Below are 22,478 nucleotides of genomic sequence, written 5' to 3'. Positions count from 1 at the left end.
AGACCTTTTCTAGAATGTAGCTCAGTGGAAGAGTGCTTGCCTATCTAGCATGTATAAGGCCCTAGGGTCAATCTCCAGAACTATAAAAATAAATGAATAAATAAACATTTACTTGTTTATTTATTATCCAGGGTACTCTACCACTGAGCTATATTTCCAGTCCTTTTAAAATTTATATTTTTATTTTTTGTGGCACTAGGGATTGAACCTAGATCCTTGCACATTCTAGACAAGTACTCTATCACTGAGATACCTCAGCCCTTTTTATTTTTTAATTTTTTAAAAAATTTTAATTTGTTATATATGACAACAGGATGCATTACGATTCATATTACACATATAAAGCACAATTTTTCATATCTCTGGTTGTACACAAAGTAGAGTCACATCCTTAGTGTTTTCATACATGTACTTAGCGTAATGATGACCACTGTATTCAGCCCTTTTTATTTTATTGTGAGATAGGGTCTCACTACATTGTCCAGGTTAGCCTTGAATTTGAGATCCTCCTGCCTCAGCCTCTTGAATTGCTGGGATTAGAGGCATGTACTACCTTGCCCAGCTGCACAAGATTTCTTGTGAGATTTCAGTCAAGATATCACCTTGGGCTACCATCATCTGAAGTCTTGTTTATGCCTAGAGAATCCACTTCCAAACTCATGTGCAATGCTTTTGGCAGAAGACCTCAATTCCATGTGGTCTATCTGGACCAGTCCATAGGACTTCCTGAGTCTCCCTATAATATATTAACTATCACACAGGTGTTTGATGTTTATCGAATTACTATTGTTTTAAAACCACTGGGTGTGGTGGTGCATGATTGTAATCCCAGAGATGAGATGCTTGAAGCAGGAGGATGGCAAGTTTGAAGCTAGCCTGTCAACTTATCGAGACCTTGTCTCAAAATAAAAAAATAAAGACTAAAGATACAGCTCAGTGGTAAAACGCCCCTGGGTTAAATTCCCAATACCTAAATAAAGAAATAAAATTAGTTTTAAAACCTAAACATTTCAACAAGGTAGAATTGTATGTTTATTAATTAATTCATTCATCTTTTATTCATTAATTTATTTATCATTATTTCCTACCTATTATGTGCCATGCAGTGTTCTAGGTGCTGGTGAAGCCAGATTTAAAGTTAGGTAGTCAGTGTAGTTAGGTAAATCGGGTCTAATATCGAGTTAAGATCCAAAATGGAGGCCATGTTGAGAATGAATTCTGGGAAAAGCAGTACCACTCTTGGAATGTTAATGAAGTCCGGATAGAGCAGGACAACTCATGTTAATGTCCCCAAGGCCCAGAGCCCATCCCAAAGAAGTGTTAATGAACAGCTCCCAGCAAACTTGAAGATGCTGACCCAAAAGTCCTAAAAGATTACTCCTTTGGCCCACCTGTGCCCCACCCTTGACAGAACAAAGGACAGGAATGTGACAGGAATGCCGGAAAGCTAAATGAAGACCTCAGCTATAAAATGGGGAGACAACCTCACTTCCACAGATTCCATTTCTTGAGAAAAGTCTTTTCTGCTGTCCTTTAATAAACTTCTACTTTCCACTCTGACCTTGCCTCAGAGTGCTTTTCTGGTGTTATACTTCAACATTGGGGAAGCAAGGACTCGTCACCGGTCAACACTGGGACACAGCATTCACAGGGTTCTGTTCTCAATGAGCTTGAATTCTAGTGAGGAAAGAAAGACTGGTAAAAAAAAATCAAGTAAGCAAAGGAAAAGATATTTCATCTAGTAATTAATATTGTAAAGAAAATTAAACATAGTGATGGATTAAAGTGCTTGGGTGGATGTTACATTAGGTGAAGCAGTCAGGAAAAGCTTCTCTGGAAGGGTGATATTGTTATGCTTGAATTTGGGACCCCCAAAAGACCACCAGAGACCCAGATGGATGTAAACAGCAAAGAGGTGTTTATTGCGAGCTAGCTCTGTCCTCCACGCGCACACACAGCAACTGGTGACGCTGAGAGGCCCCGCCGAGCCCAGGGTTTGCAGCAGTTTTATACATTCTTTGGAGAAGGCAGGGACCCCCACATACATCATAGCATCTCTTCAAATGTGTCCATCCTTACCCAACTTGTTACCGCCAGTGAATGTGCTAATCAATGTTAAGAGTTGTTGTTTAATTTTCCCGCGGTGTGAAATGATTTGCTGTGTGATGTTGTGACACATAGAGTATCCCCCAAAACCTATAAAATCTCACTGAACAAAGGACTGGGGCTCACTCCTCGGGACACTACCTTGGAAAAGTCTGTGAGTCCAGGCTCGAGCTTGCAATAAAGACTCTTGTGTGAGCGCATTGGATTCGGCTCCTGGAGGTCTATTGGGGTCCCACGAATCTGGCATTACACCAGCAAGATTGGCTTCCTCTGAGGACCATAAGGGAAGGACCTGTTCCAGGGTCCTCTTCTGGGCTTACAAATGCCACCCTCTTGCTGCATCTCCAAGTGTTCCCCCCCTTCTTTTTCTTCTTATAATGACATTAGTCATATTGGATTATGGTCCCACCTTAATTGCCTCATTTTTATTTAATCACCTCTTTAAAAGCCTAATTTCTAAATGTGGTTACCTTCAGACATACTGGGGGTTGGGATATCAACATATGAATTTAGGGGAAACAATTCAGCCTAAAACAGGGAGCAAGAATGGAAGCAAAAAGACCAGTAGGGATACAATTGCAGTGTTGCAGGAAGAATGACTTGGATTAGGGTATTTAGCATAGGAGATAGAGAGGAGTGGTCAGTATAGGGAATGTATGGGTTTGCTACTTCTGAGAGACAGGAATATTATCAGGTGTTTGGCCTAAGTACCTTCATTCCCATTTGCTGAGATTGAGAACATTAGGGAAGGAGCCTTTTATAGAGAGAGCAACAATGAAGGAATACTATTTTTGAATAAGTCTTAAGTATCTATATAGCCTGCCTTTCCTTCCTTCTGACCTTCCTTCCATATTAGGGATTATTAGAACCCAGGACCTGTTGGTAAAAATGGCGCCCAGACTGCTTCTCTTCCGGGAGCTCAGGTCCAAGACACACTGAATGATGCCGAACCATCACCTCCAATCCCCGTGAATGGCACGAACTTTGAATGGCGCACCTCCAATCCCTGAAGTGGCGGAAGTCTCAGCCAATGAAGAAGTAACAGCACTCGCCTTACTCCTCCTCATCCTGTGTTAAGCCCATAAATATCAACATCCTGTTCGTGTTCGTTCTCTTACTCTCTCTCTCCTCCTCTCACCCTCTCTCCTCTCTTACTCTCCCCCTCCCCCCTCTCTCTTACTATTTCTTACTCTCTCTCTCCTCCCTCTCCCTCTCTCCCTCTCTGCCTCTCCCTCCCTCTCTCTCTCTCCCCCCCCCCTTCTCTTCTGCGACTGGCCGCTACGGTACTGCTAATAAAATCTCGGACAGGTAAATGGTTGTTTTGGCTTGTTGAGTTTATGGAGCTTTTCCATCGTCCTTTACATTAGTGCCAAAACCCGGGACGGGGATCCCCGTCACTCAAGGTGGAACTCCATTCCCAAACTTCGAGCCCAACCGTTCCTGTCGTAGTCCACTCCTCTGATCGCCTGCCTGACATCCACCACTGGCCTGCAGATAGTTGAGTTCCCCCATCCGATGAGCGCCTGAACCCTAACTCACCAGAATGAGGGAATTGGCCATTGAGTGTCTGGCAATCCCTCCGGGTGTTTTAGGGGGGGAATACACCCCACCCAGACCCATCAGGGTCACGGTGGACATGAGCACTCTGCTAGGACACGCCTGGGAATCGACCGCCTGGGACGTAGGATTAATTCTCTCTCTCTAACTCCTCTGTCTCTCTTCACTCTTATCTCTCTTGGACGGGTTAGCGTAATTGCTACAGCCCTTCTCACCAGAGTCTGGAACTCATTTCGTTCCTCCCATTCCTAACTCTCTCGTTCCAGTTGAAAAACTTTCCTGACATCAGGTTGCCCACGACCCCAGCCCTATTTGGGTCTCACAGATCGCACTTCACTGGTGACAACCGGGTAGTGCCCTCTGTATTTCCTCAAGGCTTGGGTTGCCCACTTGATCCTCCATTCAACCCGAGCTTCCAGGAAGCTTTTTTTTCCAGCCCAGGTTATCTCTCTATCCTCTCTTACTCTTTCTCTGACTCCCATCTTGCCCTTCCAGCATGGGAACTTCCTTGTCCCTCCCAGCCGATTCTCCCTTGCAGTGCCTCTTAGATGATTTGAAAACCCTGAGCCTGGCCCCCTGATATTAAACTGAAAAGGCTCATAAAATTCTGTACCCAGGACTGGCCTACATACCCCTTAGACAACCAAAACGTTTGGCCCACATGTGGGTCTCTGGATCCCAATTTACTCCGGGATCTTTTTAATTACTGTGAGCAATCAAAAAAGTGGAACGAGATTCCTTATGTGGAGGCTTTTTCCTTGCTTCAATCTCATCCAAATCTCTGCACCTGATGCAAGCCTCAACAGCTACTACTTGCTCTCAAACCTCCTTCCTCCTCTTCTTCTCCTCCTCCTTCCTCTTCTCTGCTCTCCGCCTCTACTTTCTATCCGGCTGATGAACCGCCTCCATACCGCTCTCCCCCGCCCTCAGCCCTGCTTTCCCCACTTTCACCTCCTCCAACTTCCCCATCTTCTACATCTGTGGCTTCTTCTTCAGACACTTCTCCTCTTCCTCCCGATTTGTTGCTTCCGGATCCAGAACCCTCCCAGTCCCTCCACCTCAGTTTAGTCCACCCACCACCGGTTCACGCACTAATACAGCACCTAATCCACAAGTCACCACATCTCATCACCTGACTCAAACTTCACATGTTGTGGCCCCCCTTTGGGAGGTCGCCAGGCCGGATGGGATTTTAAGGGTTATTGTTCCTTTTTCTATGCTTGACCTTTCTCAAGTAGAGAAAAAATTGGGATCTTACACTGCAAACTCTGTCTCTTATATTAAAGAGTTTCAATACTTAACTCAAGCCTATAGTCTCACCTTTCATGATCTCTATATGATTCTGTCCAATACTCTCCTCCCTGAGGAAAGGAGAAGGGTCTGGGACCAGGCTAGGGCCTTTGCAGATCAGGTTCATCAGACTAGTGCCCACCATCCCTTAGGGGTCCAGGCGATTCCAGACCAAGACCCCCATTGGGATTATAATGACCCCAAGACCTGGGTCATAGGGATCACCTTATTACCTGTCTGATAGCTGGCCTAAAGGCAGCAGCACAAAAGGCTATTAACTTTGATAAACTCCAGGAAGTCGTCCAAGAGAAAAATGAAAACCCCTCAGCCTTCCTAGACCGACTAACAAAGGCTCTCCTTCAGTACACTAATTTGGACCCTGAATCCCCAGATGGGAGACAACTTTTATGACCTATTTTTTCTCACAAAGCTACCCCGACATCTGGGCAAAGCTAAAAACATTAGAGAGGGGACCCTTGACTCCTCAGACCGAGGTGTTGGCCATGGCCTTCAAGGTCTACCACAACAGAGATGAAAGAGCAAAACGCCAAAAATGCCAGATGTTGGCCCAAGTATTAGAGGTGTTTACTTAGGGTTCCACATTTCCCCAGGAAGAAAAGCTATCACAACCAATAGAAAAGGCCTTACTGAAAGTCTTCCAGTACCAAAAACTAAAGAGGAGATTCTCTCATTCCTGGGTCTGGCAGGCTATTTTAGGGCATGGGTACCAAATTACTCATTACTTGCCAAACCATTATATGATCTAGCAAAGGGGAACAAGCATGAGCCCTTGTTACTTTCAGTAGCACCACATTTCAGAACCCTCCAGAAGGTCCTCTTACAAGCACCGGCTCTACACCTGCCAGATGTTAATAGGCCTTTTACTCTCTATGTTCATGAAAACAAAGGGCAAGGCTTGGGGGTGCTGGGACAAATGTATGGGCCCACCTTTGCTCCGGTGGCATACCTTTCAAAAACAATTAGATCCAACTGTCCAGGGATGGGCTCCTTGTCTCCGCACCCTAGCAGCCTCCTATGTTTTATTAAAGGAATCACAAAAGCTTATCTTTGGAGCCCAAATCACTGTCACCTCCCCTCATCACCTCAAGAACTTGCTAACATACAAAGGACTGCAAACCCTCCCTCCCTGTTGAATTCTCTCTCTCTCTTGGTCTCTTTCCTCTACGACTCCTCCGTGTCCCTCCAAACCTGTGCCCCTCTCAACCCGGCAACTCTGTTACCCATTCAGGCTCAAGGTCAAACACAGTCCCCAATACATAGAAAACTTCCTCCCATGCCCAATTAATATTACTGAGGGACCTCTAGACCAACCTGATTATACCTGGTTCACTGATGGCAGCTCCTTTATGCATGAGGGGATCAGAAAAGCTGGATATGCCATAGTGTCCCTATCACGAGTAATAGAAGTGAATCCCCTGCCTGCAAATACCACCAACCAACAGGCTGAGCTGGTAGCTGCAATATGAGCATGCGAATTGGCAGCAGGGAAAAATCTTACGTATATGCTTTATACGTATACTTTATATGTTTTCCACATTCTCTTATCTCATGCAGCAATTTGGAAGGAGAGAGGTCTCCTGAACTCAAAGGGCACCTCTATAACCAACTCCACATACATCACCCAGCTACTACAAGCCTCCAAGCTTCCTAAAAAACTTGGAGTTGTCCATTGCAGATCACACCAAAATGACTCCTCCCTGGCCACACAGGGGAATTCTAAAGCAGATCAGGCAGCCAGGTCAGCCGCCCTTTCAGACCTCACTGGATCTCTCATTGCCACGTGCTCTCCATCATTACCCAATAACGGAGACCCACCTAAACATGCCCTCTTTACTTACCTCCACTCCATTTTCCACACCAGTCCACAGACTCTCAAAGCCTTTCTCCACTCTTTCTTTACTCTGACTCCCCAGGATAAAGAAGTGATACAGCAAATCACAGCCTCATGCCAGATATGCAAAAGAGTGAATTCCAATACATCTTTAAAACCTGGAACCTTCCCTTCTCATCAGACTAGGGGCCATATTCCCGGGGCAGATTGGCTAATCTACTTTACCAACATGCCCAGAGTAAAAAACTTCAAATATATACTAGTTTTAATAGACACATTCTCGGGTTGGGTAGAGGCCTTCCCCACCTCAAATAAGCAGGCTACCACAGTGGCTAACATCCTCCTAACTGAAGTAATCCTCGGTTTGGGATGCCCCCTTCAATCCAATCTGACAACGGGCCTGAGTTTGTCTCTCAAGTAACCCAGAACGTGGCAAAGACATTGTCCATCCCATGGCACTTTCATTGTCCCTATTGCCCCCAACCCTCAGGTAAGGTTAAGCAAGCCAACTGCACAATGAAAGACATCATAAGGAAACTATCTTTAGAGACTCATTTAGATTGGGTTAAACTCCTCCCTCTTGCCCTACTACGCATGAGGGCTTTACCAAAAAAGCCATCCCTAGCCTCCCCCTTTGAGATAATGTATTGTCGTCCCCTTCTCCCCCCCCCCCTGCCCCCCGGAATCTCACCAGAGCCTTGGCCCCTCCCCGACCAATATGCTCTTCCCCTCCTCTTCCTTATACGCTCTGAGCTATGGAAGCAACAAGATTTGTTGCTTCCGGATCCAGAGAACTCAGCTGCCTCCTTTCTCCTCAAACCAGGAGAATGGGTCTACTTTTCCTCCCCAGGGGAAAGATCCCCCCTAACCGCAAAATGGGAAGGGCCATTACAGGTAGTCCTGTGTACACCCAATGCTGCAAAACTCCAACAGGAAGGGAAGAAACTAACCCCCTGGATTCATATTTCTAGGTTAAAACCAGCGACAAGCCCTCCAGAGGACAACCCCACCACAGCTCCCAACCTTGCAGGACCCCCACAATCGTCCAGATTTACCTATGAGATATCCCCAAATAACCCTCTCAAGCTCTGTTTTTCACAGTCAAGCACCACCCTCCCTCTTATTCTGGAGAAGGACATACATAAGAATGGGCCTCCTGATAGGATCTAGGAACAGCAACACAGTACACCCACACCTTTTTTAGAAATCAGTAATTGGCATAACAAATCCTATTGGGACCTCTTCACAAACCCCATCAGCTGCTGGATTCTCTCAATACTGGGACCTCTAGTTGGTCTTTTTATTCTGTGCCTTCTTTCCTTGCATTTTAAAATTCCTTCAAAGACAAATTAACAAAATCTCTAACCAAACTTTTAATCAGCTCCTCCTCAGGGATTACCAGCTACTTGCCAACTAGCTGGACGACATGAACATCCAGTCATCCCAAGAAACCTCCACCAAGTGCTGAAAGATGAAGATACCGAATGACAACTCCTCTAACCAAACTTTTAATCAGCTCCTCCTCAGGGATTACCAGCTACTTGCCAACTAGCTGGACGACATGAACATCCAGTCATCCCAAGAAACCTCCACCAAGTGCTGAAAGATGAAGATACCGAATGACAACTCCACGGAAGGGCCATCTCTACCCCACCATGCCAAAAAGAAATAAGCCCTTGTTTTTCAGCTTTATATGTTCTAGTCTGCCTTCTCCTGGGCATAGGCTTTTTCTACCAGCCCTACGGACTGGACGATGTGCCAGAAATTAATGCTGTTTCTTTTCATAGTTGCAGGGCACATTCATGGACTTCTCCCCGGAGGAAATCCATGCCTTCGGTGCATGGATATGGGGCCTCCTGGCCCTTCTTCTCCAATCAACGGACCTCCCTCCCTCTAAACGACGCCCCTATTCAGCAAGAAGTAGCCAGATCGAGTAAGATGCCCCCAAACCAAAACAAAAAAGGGAGGAATGTTGGTAAAGATGGTGCCCAGACTGCTTCTCTTCCGGGAGCTCAGGTCCATGACGCACTGAATGGCACTTGAACCATCACCTCCAATCCCTGTGAATGGCTTGAACTTTGAATGGCACACCTCCAATCCCTGAAGTGGTGCAAACTCTCAGCCAATGAAGAAGTAGCAGCCCACTTGCCTTGCTCCTCCTCATCCTGTGTTAAGCCCATAAATATCAATACCCTGTTCCTGCTCTCTCTTACTCTTGCTCTCTTACTCTCCTCTCTCTCTCTCTCCCCCCTCCTCTTTCTCTCCCCCTTCCTCTCTCCCCCCTCCTCTCTCTCCCTCCTCCTCTCTCTCTCCTCCTCTCTCCCCCCTCTCTTCTCTCTCTCTCTCTCTCTCCCCCCTCCCTTCTCCTCTGCAACTGGCCACTACGGTCCTGCTAATAAAATCTCAGACAGGTAACCGGTTGTTTTGGCTTGTTGAGTTTAGGGAGCTTTTCCATCGTCCTTTACAGTCAGTAGAGTATTTGCCTGGCATATGAGAGGCCCTGGATTTAACCCTCAGCACTGGAGGGGTGGGCAAGTTGGGGGAGACCAAGAAAATTTTTAAAAACAAAAACAAAAAGCAAGAAAATAAAGAAAACTAAACATCTGTACAGACTGCCCCAATTTTTTTTCTTTCTCTTAGTACAAGGGGTTTTGGGGGAGCAGAGCTGGGGTTTAAATTCAGGGCTTTATACTCTGGGTAAGAGCTTTACCACTGAGTACATCCCCAGCCAGGACTGAGGATTGAACCCAGAACTTCATGCAGCCACGCAAGTGCTTGACCCTTTAAAATTTTTTTTTTCTTTAGACAGTGTCTTGCTAATTGCTCAGGCTGTCCTTGAACTTTAAATCCTCCTCCTTCAGCCTCCCAAGTTTCTGGGGTTACAGGTGTGCACAAACATGCCTAGGTTTCATGTATCCCTAAATCATGGTATTCAGGTATATTTTTTTCATTTAAATGACTTTCCAAGTTCTGCATGCTCAAAATTCAGATTGAGAAGTCCTTGGGTGAATCTTTACACTGCTAGTTTTAGAAAGCAATACTAAATTATAAGCAGTCATTCTTGGTGTGGGATGGTTGGGTTTTCCGATGATAGTTGTCCAGTTTCTATTATAAAACTGCTTCATTTTATTTGAGAAAAACAAAATATCCACATGATGGCACTATAACCTGCAAAATAAGAGACCAATATGTGAAGATCAAGATCTTGATGAATTCTGGAGTGCTTATGAATAAAACATGCTTAAAATGAGGCATATTACATACAAAACCATACGGATGTAATTCTCTTATGCTTTAGAGACACACTGCCTAATCCTTTGTTTTCCTTTTCAAATACATTTTCCACAAGTCATGTCAGTCCTTATAACTTTAGAAAAACATTATTTGTTAAGAGCCACAGCCGAAGGGGCCCCAGCAAACTTCCAGCTGCCAGCAAACTTCCAGCTGCCAGCTGATGATTGGCTCACAGCGGCCCCAGCAACTTCTAGCTGCCAACTGATTGGCTCCTCTGCGGTGATGCTCATTGGGCTGTTTCCCCGCCCTTTCAGACCATGGAGCTGCTCATTGGGGGACTTTTTTGGCTCCGCCCACGTGACCCAGCCAATCGGCCTCAAGAGCAGGAGGAGTGGGGGAGGTTGAGAGGCTTGTGGGAAGCCGGTGGTGGCAGTTGGGCTCTGAAGGTTTTTCCTGAGGAGCTGTTTTGTTTGGCGTGTGTGGTTCTAGAAATAAAGTTCGTTTCTTTTGACAAGTGGCTCCTGAATTGTGCCCAGCCAGACTGCGGCAATTATTAAACAGTCTAGCACATCGCATTGAACTAGATAAGTTAAACAAACGCAAATAGGAATTTTAAAGCCTAATGTGACCACATGATCTTGATACCATCAGTTATGGGTTCTGTCTGCTTCTTCACACGTTGAAGTTTGAACATTAGAGAAGCAAGGAGGCAAGCATACAAAGCAGGGTTTATTTAAAAATGGGTAACATAGACTTCTCCCGAGAGGGAGAAGGGGGCCACAGATGGTATCCTGGTATCCACAGAAGTGGGGTGTTCTGTCCTTTAAAATGTCCTTGGCTTCCTTTGTTCTCCTGCTGTCTTCCCCTTATCTTTCTCCTTCCTACGTACCTGACTAGGCAGGAATACTTCAGAGCCTGGCCCAAGATGGGAAACAGGTGGGCTGAAGGGGGAAGGGCTGAAGGGGGAAAGGCAGCCCAGGACACCTTAATTAAGAACTTTACTCTCCCTGTAGGGAGGGGCAATTCCTGGGTCAAGTTACTTTATTTACAAGTTGGAGCAGGGGGAAGTTCTTGATAAGGGTGGAGGAAGGGCTCTGAAGAAATTAACATTTCAATGCCTCAGGGGACAGTCTCCAATTGCCCAGACTCAAAATTGGCACAACTCTACCTATCTGTACTGACGGCCTGTCTAATTCTGGCTTCAGTGTCTCTGGGATTTTGTTGTTGTTGTTTTTGTGGTTCTGGGGATTGAACCAGGGCCTCATGCATGCTAGGCAGCACTCTCCCACTGAGTCACATCCCCAGCCTCTGGGAACATCTTACTTCTTCATGCTTTTTCCATATTGCCATGTATTCCTCTTTTTGTTTGGTGATGGGGGGCGGATAGAACCCAGGGACTCTTCCATTGAGCTACATCTCCAGCCTTTTTCCCTTTTATTTTGAGACAGGGTTTCAAAAAAATGTTGAGATTGGTCTGGAATATGCAATCCTCCTGTCTCAAGCCTCCTGAGTTGCTGGGATTACAGGCATGAACCACCACCACCGATTGTCATATCTTCCTATAGGTGATTCTAAGCCAGGATTCAAGACCTACAAAGGAAGCAAGTGTTAAATGATTTGGATGCTATCATGTAGTTTATATTCTGGCAGAAGAGATGGGCTTTAAATACATATTGACATATTACTTAATTAAAAGTATGATAGATGCTTAATTTTTGTTGTTGTTGATGTTGTTCTTCTTCTTCTTCTTTCCCCTGTGCTGGGGATGGAATCCAGAGCCTTGCACATGATAGGTAAGCACAACACTCCAGTCAAGATTTCTTTATACAACATTTCTGTATTATTCATAATTAACAAATAGAACAAATATAAAGAGAAGTAACTTTAATATTAATCTTGTGTGCTGAAGATGATTAGTTGAAGAAAGATTTAGGTCACCAATGCAGATTTTTATGGAAATTCTAAATAAAACTAGGCACCTTAATATTCTTTAGAGGCTGATGGCATTGACTCTTTTTTTTTTGGCAGGGGAGCGGGTACCAGGGATTTAACTCAGGGGCACTCAACCACTGTGCCACATTCCCAGTCCTATTTTGTATTTTATTTAGAGAGAGGGTCTCACTGAGTTGCTTAGCACCTTGCCTTTGCTGAGGCTGGCTTTGAACTCCCTCTGCTGCCTCTGCCTCCTGAGCCGCTGGGATCACAGGCAGAAGCCAAATGCCAGGCTCTTTTTTTTTTTTTTAAGCCTAATTTTACTATCTGGAGCTTTCTTTTTCCCTGGTATAGTAGTATTACTCTCTCTATTCTTATGCTTAAGAAACATAATTAGGCATGTTCTCTGGCTTCTTAAATGAAAAAGATTGAGAGAAAGTAAAAGAGAAAGGTTGTTTGGTTTTTTTTTTTTCTTTAGCAACCAAGAAGTAGTGAAAAAAAGAATGAGATGAGGAAAAGGAGAAACTATAAGATGGGGGAGGAGAGAGGACTGCAGCAGCAGCTCAGTGGTGGAATGCTTGCCAAACATGTGAACCCCTGGCTCAGTCCCTAGCACCAAAAACTAAAACCCACCCAAACCCAACAAAACAAAAAACCCCAACTCTCCAGTGAGGAAAGTTAACAGAAGAAAAGGCAGATAGATGAGACCATTTCCCCACCTCTTGTACTTGGTGTGGTCAATCAGAGATATTTAATGGCTTCTTGTGACTAATAAATAGCCAGTAAGATTTAACTCATCTTTAAAAATAAAAATTAATTTGTAGATGGACTGCATGCCTTTATTTTATTTGTTTATCCTTATGTGGGGCTATGGATGAAACCCAGTGCCTCACTTGAGCTAGGCAAGCACTCTGCCACTGAGCTACAGTCTTAGCCCAGATTTGTTCATTCTTTTGGTATGATATTTACATATTGTAAGTTCAAAACGTAAGGAGCACCTGTATTGAGGGATTATCTTTTTTTTTCTTTTTTGTAGTTGCAGTTGGACATAATACATTTATTTATTTATTTATTTATTTATTTATTTATTTATTTATTTATGTGGTACTGAGGATTGAACCCAGGGACCTGAACATACTAGGCAAGCATTCTACCACTGAGCCACAACCCCAAACCCAAAAGGATTAATCTTTTTTTTTTTTTTTAAGAGAGAGTGAAAGAGAGAGACAGAGAATTTTAATATTTATTTTTTAGTTACTGGTAGACACAACATCTTTGTTTTGTATGTGGTGCTGAGGATCGAACCCGGGCCGCACGCATGCCAGGCGAGCACGCTACCGCTTGAGCCACATCCCCAGCAAGGATTAATCTTTAACGAATGACTTCTGGCTGGGCATGGTGGCACAAGCCTGTAATCCCAGCTAATTGGGTGGCTGGGACAAGAGGGATTTCAAGTTCAAGGCCACCCTGTGCTATTTAGTGAGAACCTGTCTCAAAATAAAATTTGTAAATGGATTGGGGATGTAATGCAGTATATATTCATAAAGCATTTCATATACATACATATATATGTATCTTTGCATATATATATATATATATATATGTGAAGGGTTCTTTATATATATTTAAAGGAGGACCCTTCTTTATTCTCTTCATGAATTTGTCATTTTTGGGCAAGGATGATGCTAATCTTCATGTATCATTTCTTTCTTTTTTTTAAATATTTTTAGTTGTAGTTGGACACAATACCTTTATTTTATTTATTTATTTTTATGCGGTGCTGAGGATCGAACCCAGTACCTCACACATGCTAGGCAAACACTCTACCACTGAGCTAGAGCCTCAGCCTTTCATGTATCATTTCAATTTTAGTATATGTACTGTTGAAGCCAGAACCTTTAGGAGATGTATTCTTCACAAACATTTCAATGCTAGAATCCCTATTGTACAGCTAAAATAACTAAAGCTGAGAGAGGGGCTAAACTCACAGAGCAATAAAGATGTCACAGTGAACTTTCCCAATGCAAAATGTATTTGTGTATATACAGGGTCTCCCTAAGTTGCTCAGGCTAGCCTCAAATTTAGGATCCTCTGGCTCAGCCTCCCAAGCAGCTGGGATTACAGGTGTGCACCACCACACCTGACATGAAGTATACTGATAATGGCAATCTCTCTATGTTCCTCATTTCTTACCTCTCCCTTCCTCTAGGGTTTTTTGTTGTTGTTGTGAGGGAGGGTACTAGGGATCTAACTTACGGGCACTTTGCCACTGACCCTAGCCTTTTTATTTTTACTTTCTAAATTCTGAGACAGGGTCTCACTGAGCTGCTGAGGCTGTTCTCAAAATTGGATCCTTCTGTCTCAACCTCCCAAATCACTGGGATTATAGGCATGAACTACTGCACCCGGCTCCTTTAGTTCTTAAAGACCTGAAGGGTGGCTGGATATAGCATCCAGTCCTGTGAAGCATGGACACCCTCCTCTTCTGTGTTAACCTAGTCCGGGGTTCTGTCTCTTTAATCTAATCAACTGCCTGTTGCTTTTTATCTAACTTTTGCTAGTTCTTGATGTATTTTCAGTTTGGCTTATCTTGAATTTTTCTTTTTCTATTAATTGAGTACATGAGTTTGATGGCTACTCTTTCCTTGTTTTGGAAACTTGAGTCCCTGGCCAACCATTGTTAGAATAAGCCCTCTTTGTTATGGGAACTGTATTGTATTTTAACCAAGTAATATTTTGATTGTAAAATAAGACTTTAAGGTGTTTTATATGATAGTCATTGGATTTAATTTGAGAACTATTTTTAAAGTTTTTTAAAATAATTACAGCCAGACATGATGGTAAATACCTGTAATCTCAGAGACTTGATACATCAAGGAAGGAGGACTGCAAGTTCAAGGACAGCCTCAGCAATTTAGCAAAGCCCTAAAAATTTAGCAAGACCTTGTCTCAAAATAAAAAATAAAAAGGGCTAGAGATGTGTCTCAGTGGCTAATTGCACCCTGGGTTCAGTCCTCAATGCCAAAATAAATAAATAAAAAATAATAATTACAGTTAGGTGTGGTGGCACAAGACTGTAATTTCAATAGCTCCAAGAGGCTGATGCAGGAGGATTGCAAGTTTGAGGCCAGCCTGTGTAACTTAATGAGACCATGTCTCAAAATAAAATTTCAGAGGGCTAGGGATATAACTCAGGGGGATAGTTCAATTCCCAGTACCATAATATATATAAAAGACAAAAATAAATGAATTAAAACAATTGCAGAGATTAATGAAGTATGTAAGATGGGCATAATAGCGCTTGTCTGTCATCCCAGTTAATATGGAGGCTACGGTGGATCACTTGAGCCCAGGAATTTGAGGCCAGCCTAGGCAAATAATGAGACCCTCTATCAAACAAGAAGAAATAAACTATTTAAGAAGCAGTAAATATACTTCATAAATTAACGTTGATGTTTTTGCCATGCTGCTCTTCCTATGGCATCCCAGCTAATTACACTAAATATAAAAATAATAGAAATACTAATTATTGACATTATTATACCAAAAAATATTCAGAGAACATAATCAAGTCTGTACATTAATTCTATCAAATCTTGCAATTTCCAGGGTTGAATGGAGGTCAATTTGAGACAAGGTTCATGATTGTCCTCTTTATGGTGCTTTTCTTACAGTAGCTACAATGTAATTATGTTTGAAAAACACTAATCTGCCAGGTTACTGAATTTGCTATCAACTAAAAGTGTAGAAAAAATATTTGAAAGTAGATTTTCATTATATGTTTGTGATCTTAAAAATTAAGGGCTGGGTGTGTAGGTTAGCAATAGTGTACTCACTTCACATGTATGAGTCCCCTCCCTGGGTTTGATCTCCAGCTCCACCAAATAAAAGATAAATAAATAATACACATTATAGTTTACTGACTGCAAGCATTCCATAGTTAAAAGAATTTAGTGGCCTGTGGGTATTTTTGTTGTTGTTTAATATCTACCCTTTAATTGTGACTCTGTATATTAGTCTGCTGAGTTCAGAGTGTTACCAGATTTGGAAGTTCAAGTTTACCAAACTTAAAAACTAAAGCACATAGTCACAGCTTCCATAGCTCCCACTGCCACTGCCTCCGAGCAAAAGATGGCTGTGCCTCCCACGTATGCTGATCTTGGCAAATTTGCCAAGGGCTATGGCTTTGGGTTAATCAAACTTGATTTGAAAACAAAATCTGAGAATGGATTGGAATTTACGACTTCAGGCTCAGCCAACCCAGAGACCACCAAAGTGACAGGCAGCCTGGAAACCGAATTTTGTAGGAACAGAGGAGGCAAGGCACCAAAGAGAGCAGGAAACAGTTTTATTTGGCCGCAGCCAAGTTCAGAGGGCAGAGATTTTGCTGTAATCAATCAATCCCCTGAACCCCGAGTTCAGGTAGTTTCAGAATTTTATACCCAGCATGTAAGGGGAGGGGCTCAGAAGTTCACAGTCTGTAGAAGTTCACATAAAAGCAGCTTTTTCTTTCACTGTTCTGGGCAAGTTAACCCTTCAAGGACAACACCTGAGAAGGGGAGACTGTCTTCTCCCCTGTGTTTCCTCCCCCTGCCAGCTGTTACCATGGAGCCCAATTGGTAACTTCTCTAATCTTAGAAATGTAGACATCTCTGTGAAGTCCCAGCTCAAGGCCAGAGGCCTTATTTACACATTTTTACAAACTAATATACTGGATACATGTTTGTGAAAAACTAGTAAGGGGGTGTCCAGCACTTGGAGTGCTGATTTCTTCCCAGCCAGTGGCCAAGTAAACAGGGCAACAGGAAAACAAGAAGTTTATCTACATTGAACTCTTTTGTAGAGACTCTTTGGTTGACAGTCCTAAAATCAGCCATGGTGAAGATTTCTGGAGAAGCCCAGTTAAGACTTTTCTGTGGAGAAAGGGGGTGTCACTACCCAAGTAAAGGTGGACTGAATATGGCCTGATGTTTACAGAGAAGTGGAACACACTAGGCACTGAGATCACTATTGAAGATCAGCTTGCACGTGGACTGAAGCTGACCTTTGATTCATACTTGTCACCTAACACTGGGGGAAAAAATGCTAAAATCAAGACAGGGTATAAGTGGGAGCACATCAACCTGAGCTGTGATGTGTGGATTTTGATATTGCGGGGCCTTCAATACAGGGTACTCTAATGCTGGGTTATGAGGACTGACTGGCTGGCTACCAGATGAATTTTGAGATTGCAAGGTCCCGAGTGACCCAAAGCAACTTTGCAGTTGGCTACAAGACTGACGAAATTCAGCTTCACACTAATGTGAGCTATGGGACAGAGTTTGGTGGCTCCATTTATCAGAATGTGAACAAGAAATTGGAGATGGCTGTCAATCTCTCCTGGACAGCAGGAAACAGTAACACTCACTTTGGAATAGCAGCAAAGTATCAAGTTGACTTTGATGCCTGCTTCTCAGCCAAAGTGAATAACTACAGCCTGATGGGTTTAGGATACACTCAGACCCTAAAGCCAAGTATCAAACTGACACTGTCACTTTGATGGATGGCAAGAATGCTGGTGGCCACAAGCTTGGTCTAAGACTGGAATTTCAAGCAAAAATGTACAATCATTAATTTTAAACTATTTTGCAGCATAGCTACCTTCAGAATTTGGTGTGCCTTTTAATGTTGTAGGTCTGGGATGCAAGAATTGCTAAAAATCATATTAGACCTCCAGGTGAAAGAGGATTCAGCTTTAAAGTATTACCATTACAGAAGAAACTGAGTCCAAAAAAAGATCCTTTCAGATGTAGACTTGTGTGTGTGAGAGAGACTAGTGGCCCCTCTAGAGATGCCAGGTTTCCTTTTTTTTTTTTTAATACCTTTATTTTATTTACTTATTTTTATGTGGTGCTGAGGATCGAACCCAGGGCCATGCACATGCTAGGCGAGAGCTCTACTGCTGAGCCACAACTCCAGCCCCCAGGTTTCCTTTTTTTTTTTTTTTAAAAAAAAAAATCTAGAAATGTCTGCAAGAGGAAGCTGATAATGTATAGGCACTTTGTAAATCTGTATTGAGTAAATAAATGGAATTGTGACTTCCTGAAAATCACACCTTGGTTTCCTAACCCTAATTGATGAGGAGCTCTTGCTTTATGGTGTGTACAAACTGATGTGAAAGTAACTTTTTTAGACAGACCTTCATAAACTTTTTCCACTCTAGCTCATCATCACCTCTTTTACACCAAAAGTAGTCTGCAGGGTGTGGTCACAGTTTCTTTTTCGTGCCATTTTGGGGAGGAGAGGATAGATGTGATAAAGCCAATAATTTAGGATTAATTCCTTTTTGTGTCATGGTTTTCTTGCCCTGCACCAGTGTCTGAAATAGCTTCCAGGAGCTCCAGTTATAGGCTGGAAAGAGTCTGCGTGATTGTCATCACAAAGTGACAACACTAGGAATCGAAATTGGACTTCTGTTGTATTCTCACCACTGAATTTATTTTTTAGCAATGTAATGGATACATTTTGGAGTCTTCCATTTTGTGTGGAATTAGATACTCCCCTTCAAATGCTGTAATTAACATCACTTAAAATAAAACTTGAATAAAATATTGAAACCTAAAAAAGAAAACAAACAAACAAAAAACCCTAAAGCACACAAACACACATACAAAAGAATCTTTCCCATGTGGGAACCTAGAACTATTAACTTTCTAGCAGAGGAAACATTTCTTGCTGAATGGTCAACTGGAGACATCATAGATCAATACATTATACTGACTTGTTTTACCTTTCTTAGATATTTAACTTGGGCATGCAATATTTGTAAAAGTCTCAAACCCTAAAGCTTGAATGGAAGGGGCCTATGGGAGTGGCAGTATAACTCAGTGGTGGGGCACGTGCTGAGCTTGAGGAGGTCCTGGCTTCAATACCCAGCACCAAAAGCAATATTAAAAAGGAATGAAAAAGGAAAAAAACGGCCTGTATATATGATTTAAGGTGAATCCATTTCAAATTATTCCTTAAAAGAAATTAACAAAATAAAGAGGTTAGTCATTTGAAAAATGCAAAATTCAGGCTGGGATTGTGGCTCAGTGGTAGAGCACTCACCTCCCACATGCAAGACTCTGGGTTCAATCCTCAGCACCACATAAAAATAAATAAGTGAAATAAAGGTATTGTTTCTAACAACAATTAAAAAATAAATATTAAAAAAATGCAAAATTCCCAGATCTTGGGATCTTGTGGAAACAGTACAGGATTTCTGGATTCTACTCCTGTTGTTACCATACTTGCCAAAGCAAATCTTGGAAACTTTCAATCTCCACTTTCTAATTTATAAAACAAATGGGTTGATTTCAATTTCCATCTCTCATAAATTTCACATAAATCAAGAAAGAAACTTGAGCAAGCCGTAAAATATTAATGATATCTTACATTTATGCTTACTTTGTGCCAGAATTAATTTAATTTTGTTAAAACCTGTTATTAAGATTATCCTCATTTTAAAGATGGAAAGCTGAAGCATGGAACAATTTAGAAACTTGCTCCACATTTGCATTTGGTAAGTTATCAAAAATAAAATTTTTAAAAATATTTATTTTTTAGTTGTAATCATACACAATACCTTTATTTTATTTATTTATTTTTATGTGGTGCTGAGAATTGAACCCAGGTCTCACACATGCTAGGCAAGTGCTCTACCACTGAGCCACAACTCCAGCTTCCAAATAAATTTTGTAACCAATTACAATGGGGCATGCCTGTAATCCCACCAATTGAACAATTTATTGAGACTTCAAGCAATTTAGTGAAAACCTGTCTCAAAATAAAAAATAAAAAGGGCTGGGGATGTAGCTCAGGGGTAAAGTGCCTCTGGGTTCTATCCCCAGTATCCCCAGCCCCAAATTTCAGCTGGGGGCTCAGCTCAAGGACAGAACATGAGCTTAGTATGTGTGAGACCCTGGGCTCAACACCCAGCACCAAAACAAACAAACAAATAAAATGATGAGATTATACAGGGAATAGTGGTACAAGATTATAATTCCAGCCTTGAGGCAGGGGGATCACAAGTTAAATAGCCAGTCTCAGCAATTTAGTGAAGCCCTAGGCAATTTAGTGAGACTGTCTCAAAATAAAACTATAAAGGATGGGAGATGTGTCTCAGTGGTTAAACACCCCTGCGTTCAATCCCTGCTATGATGATGATGATTGTTGGGTGCAGAGCAGGCTGAACTGTGTTGTCTGCAGGGCAGGCTGAACAGATGTTGGCTGCAAGATAGCCCACGCACTCAAACCCCCCTCTATCTGGTCCTTTATCACCTGTTTGCCTCAAGTCTGAACATTCAACCCTGCTTAAGGCTGAACACTTAACCCCCCCTTGGGCCAACAAGGCAGCTTGCAGACTCAGAGGCCCCATTAGATTTGGGCTATAAAAACTCCCTCCTGCCAGGCCCCCCTCTCTCTTGCTCTTTCTCTCTTGCTCTCTCTCTCTCTTGCTTTCTGTCTTTCTTGCACCTGCTCTCTGTCTCTCTCTCTTGCTCTTGCTCTCTCCCTGTTCATCTATTCTCTTTTCTCTCTCTCTTTCCTTCTTTCTTTTCTCTTTGTTGCACTGCTGCAATAAAGATCTCTTGGTCACTCCGAGTGTTGTGGTCACTTTCCTTTCAATGATGATGAAATTATAACTAAAAATTCTGGTTCTATAACCCCGATGATACTCATTCATTAGAAGCATAGAGGAGATAGATTATTTCTAAGGAGGACCAGTAAAGGAAGGCAATACTTAAGCTGAATCTTAAAGAATGGGTAAGATTGTAATAAGAAAACACAAAGAATTGGCGAGAAAATAGAATAAAAGTCCAAAAGATTAGAAAATGTAAAGCATTTATATGGGACAGCAAAAAGCAAGTTCTGGCTAAAGTGCTGCAGAGTAATCTGGAGAGTCTAAAAGATAGATTTATAGGCCCTTGCTCTGGAAATTCTGACTTGCAGATCCTCAGGTCTGGAAACAAGTCTTTTCAACAAGTTCTTCAGATGATTGTGATATGCAGCAAGTTATGAGAAACAGTGTAATAAAAAAACAGAAACTAATACAGATTAGGGCTATCAACTTAAGTTCAACTCAAGTCATGAAAGACTTATGACAAACTAAGGTATTTGGACAATTTGGCCAATAAGATCTCACTGAGGGATTTTTGTTTGCTTGTTTGTTTTGCTTCATTTAAAAAAATTTAAATATGTAAAGTGTTCATGTAGTACAAAATGCAAAAGTCCACCAAAGGGAATTCTCAGTTCCTTTCTACCTCTATTTTCTTGTATTTAAAGCATTTCTTTTGTTTGCTTTGTTTTATTTGCAATGCTAAGGATGGACCCCTAGGCCTTGCACATACTAGCCAAGCATTCTACCACTGAGCTACATTCCCTGCCCCTGTAGAATTTTAAGAAGAGAAATCAAACCACGAGAGCTCTATCTCAGCAAAATGTATCAGACAGAAGTAGTTCAGCTGAAATCTAATGGAGGCAGGGACAACCTCTGCCATACTGGTAATAGTGGGAAGTAAAAGGAAAAGATGCAAAGTTCTACAGGTAAAAACAACAGGACTTGGTACTTAGCACACAGCCTAGAAGATAACTTATACTTCAAAGTATGTGCTCAGTGGTTCTTAAATGATGTAAGTAGAAGAATGATCAAAATTATTTGAAGGCTTAGAAGCAGAATGGCCACGTGGGCTCTCTCTCATCCAGCGAGGAGGTCCACGGAACAGGGTAGAGGAGAGTGTGGCTGGAACAGGGTAGAGGAGAGTGTGGCTGCAGAGTCGCTAATCAAGACGTTTGGAAACCAAGCTGGAAGCAGGTCTGATTTTATTGTGCAATTACCATGTATATATACTCAGGCAATAGCTAAGCAGATTACAGGCAGCCACCAATATAATTTCTTGCCATCTGCCTTGCAGTGACCAACCAAGGAGCAGGTTGTGGAGAAAGGGCTGGGCCTCATGCCCAGGGCTATGCCTATGGGGTAAGTGGTTTGTCATTCACGCCCGAGGAGAGTGGTTTGCCACTCAGGTGCCCTTAAGTATGCCATGTACGCAGTACTCCATGGACTTGTCCCCACAAATGAGTAGGAGCTGAAAAAGTGTCGTTAACATTGTTAAAACAAAAGCAAAATTGCAAGGTTTATGGAGGGGGAAGAAGATGATGGATATGGTTTTGAAGCTAGGAGCTGAAAATGCTTATAGTTCATGCAAATAGAAACTTCTATCACAGGAGTGGTAGTGCATGCCTCTAACCCCAGTGACACCGGAGGCTGAGAAAGGAGAATCACAAGTTTACAGCCAACCTCAAAGGCAGGTGCGGTGGCATAGGCCTGTAATCCCAACAGCTCTGGAGGCTGAGGCAGGAGGATCGTGAATTCAAAGCCAGCCTCAGCAACCTAGTGAGGGCCTCAGCAATTTAGCAAGACGCTGCCTCTAAATAAAATTAAAAAAAAAAAGGCCTGGGGATGTGGTTCAGTAGCTAAACGTTCAAC

The 22,478-nt window shown here is 42.6% G+C and overlaps 1 protein-coding gene across 1 annotated transcript; it reads left to right on the top strand.

The window, feature by feature from the left end:
* The first annotated feature begins 16,102 nt into the window (after positions 1-16,102).
* LOC114087066 (non-selective voltage-gated ion channel VDAC1-like) lies at positions 16,103-17,510 on the top strand. Its single transcript, XM_071619710.1, has 3 exons — positions 16,103-16,273; positions 16,918-17,078; positions 17,279-17,510. Exons 1-3 carry the CDS (start codon positions 16,103-16,105, stop codon positions 17,508-17,510), a joined length of 564 nt encoding a protein of 187 aa, XP_071475811.1.
* The last annotated feature ends 4,968 nt before the right edge of the window (positions 17,511-22,478 follow it).

Source organism: Marmota flaviventris, chromosome 12 (genome assembly GCF_047511675.1).
Source record: "Marmota flaviventris isolate mMarFla1 chromosome 12, mMarFla1.hap1, whole genome shotgun sequence".
NCBI lineage: Eukaryota > Metazoa > Chordata > Mammalia > Rodentia > Sciuridae > Marmota > Marmota flaviventris.
Note: the sequence above shows the minus strand (reverse complement) of the source record. Positions and strands in the feature narration are given on the sequence as shown.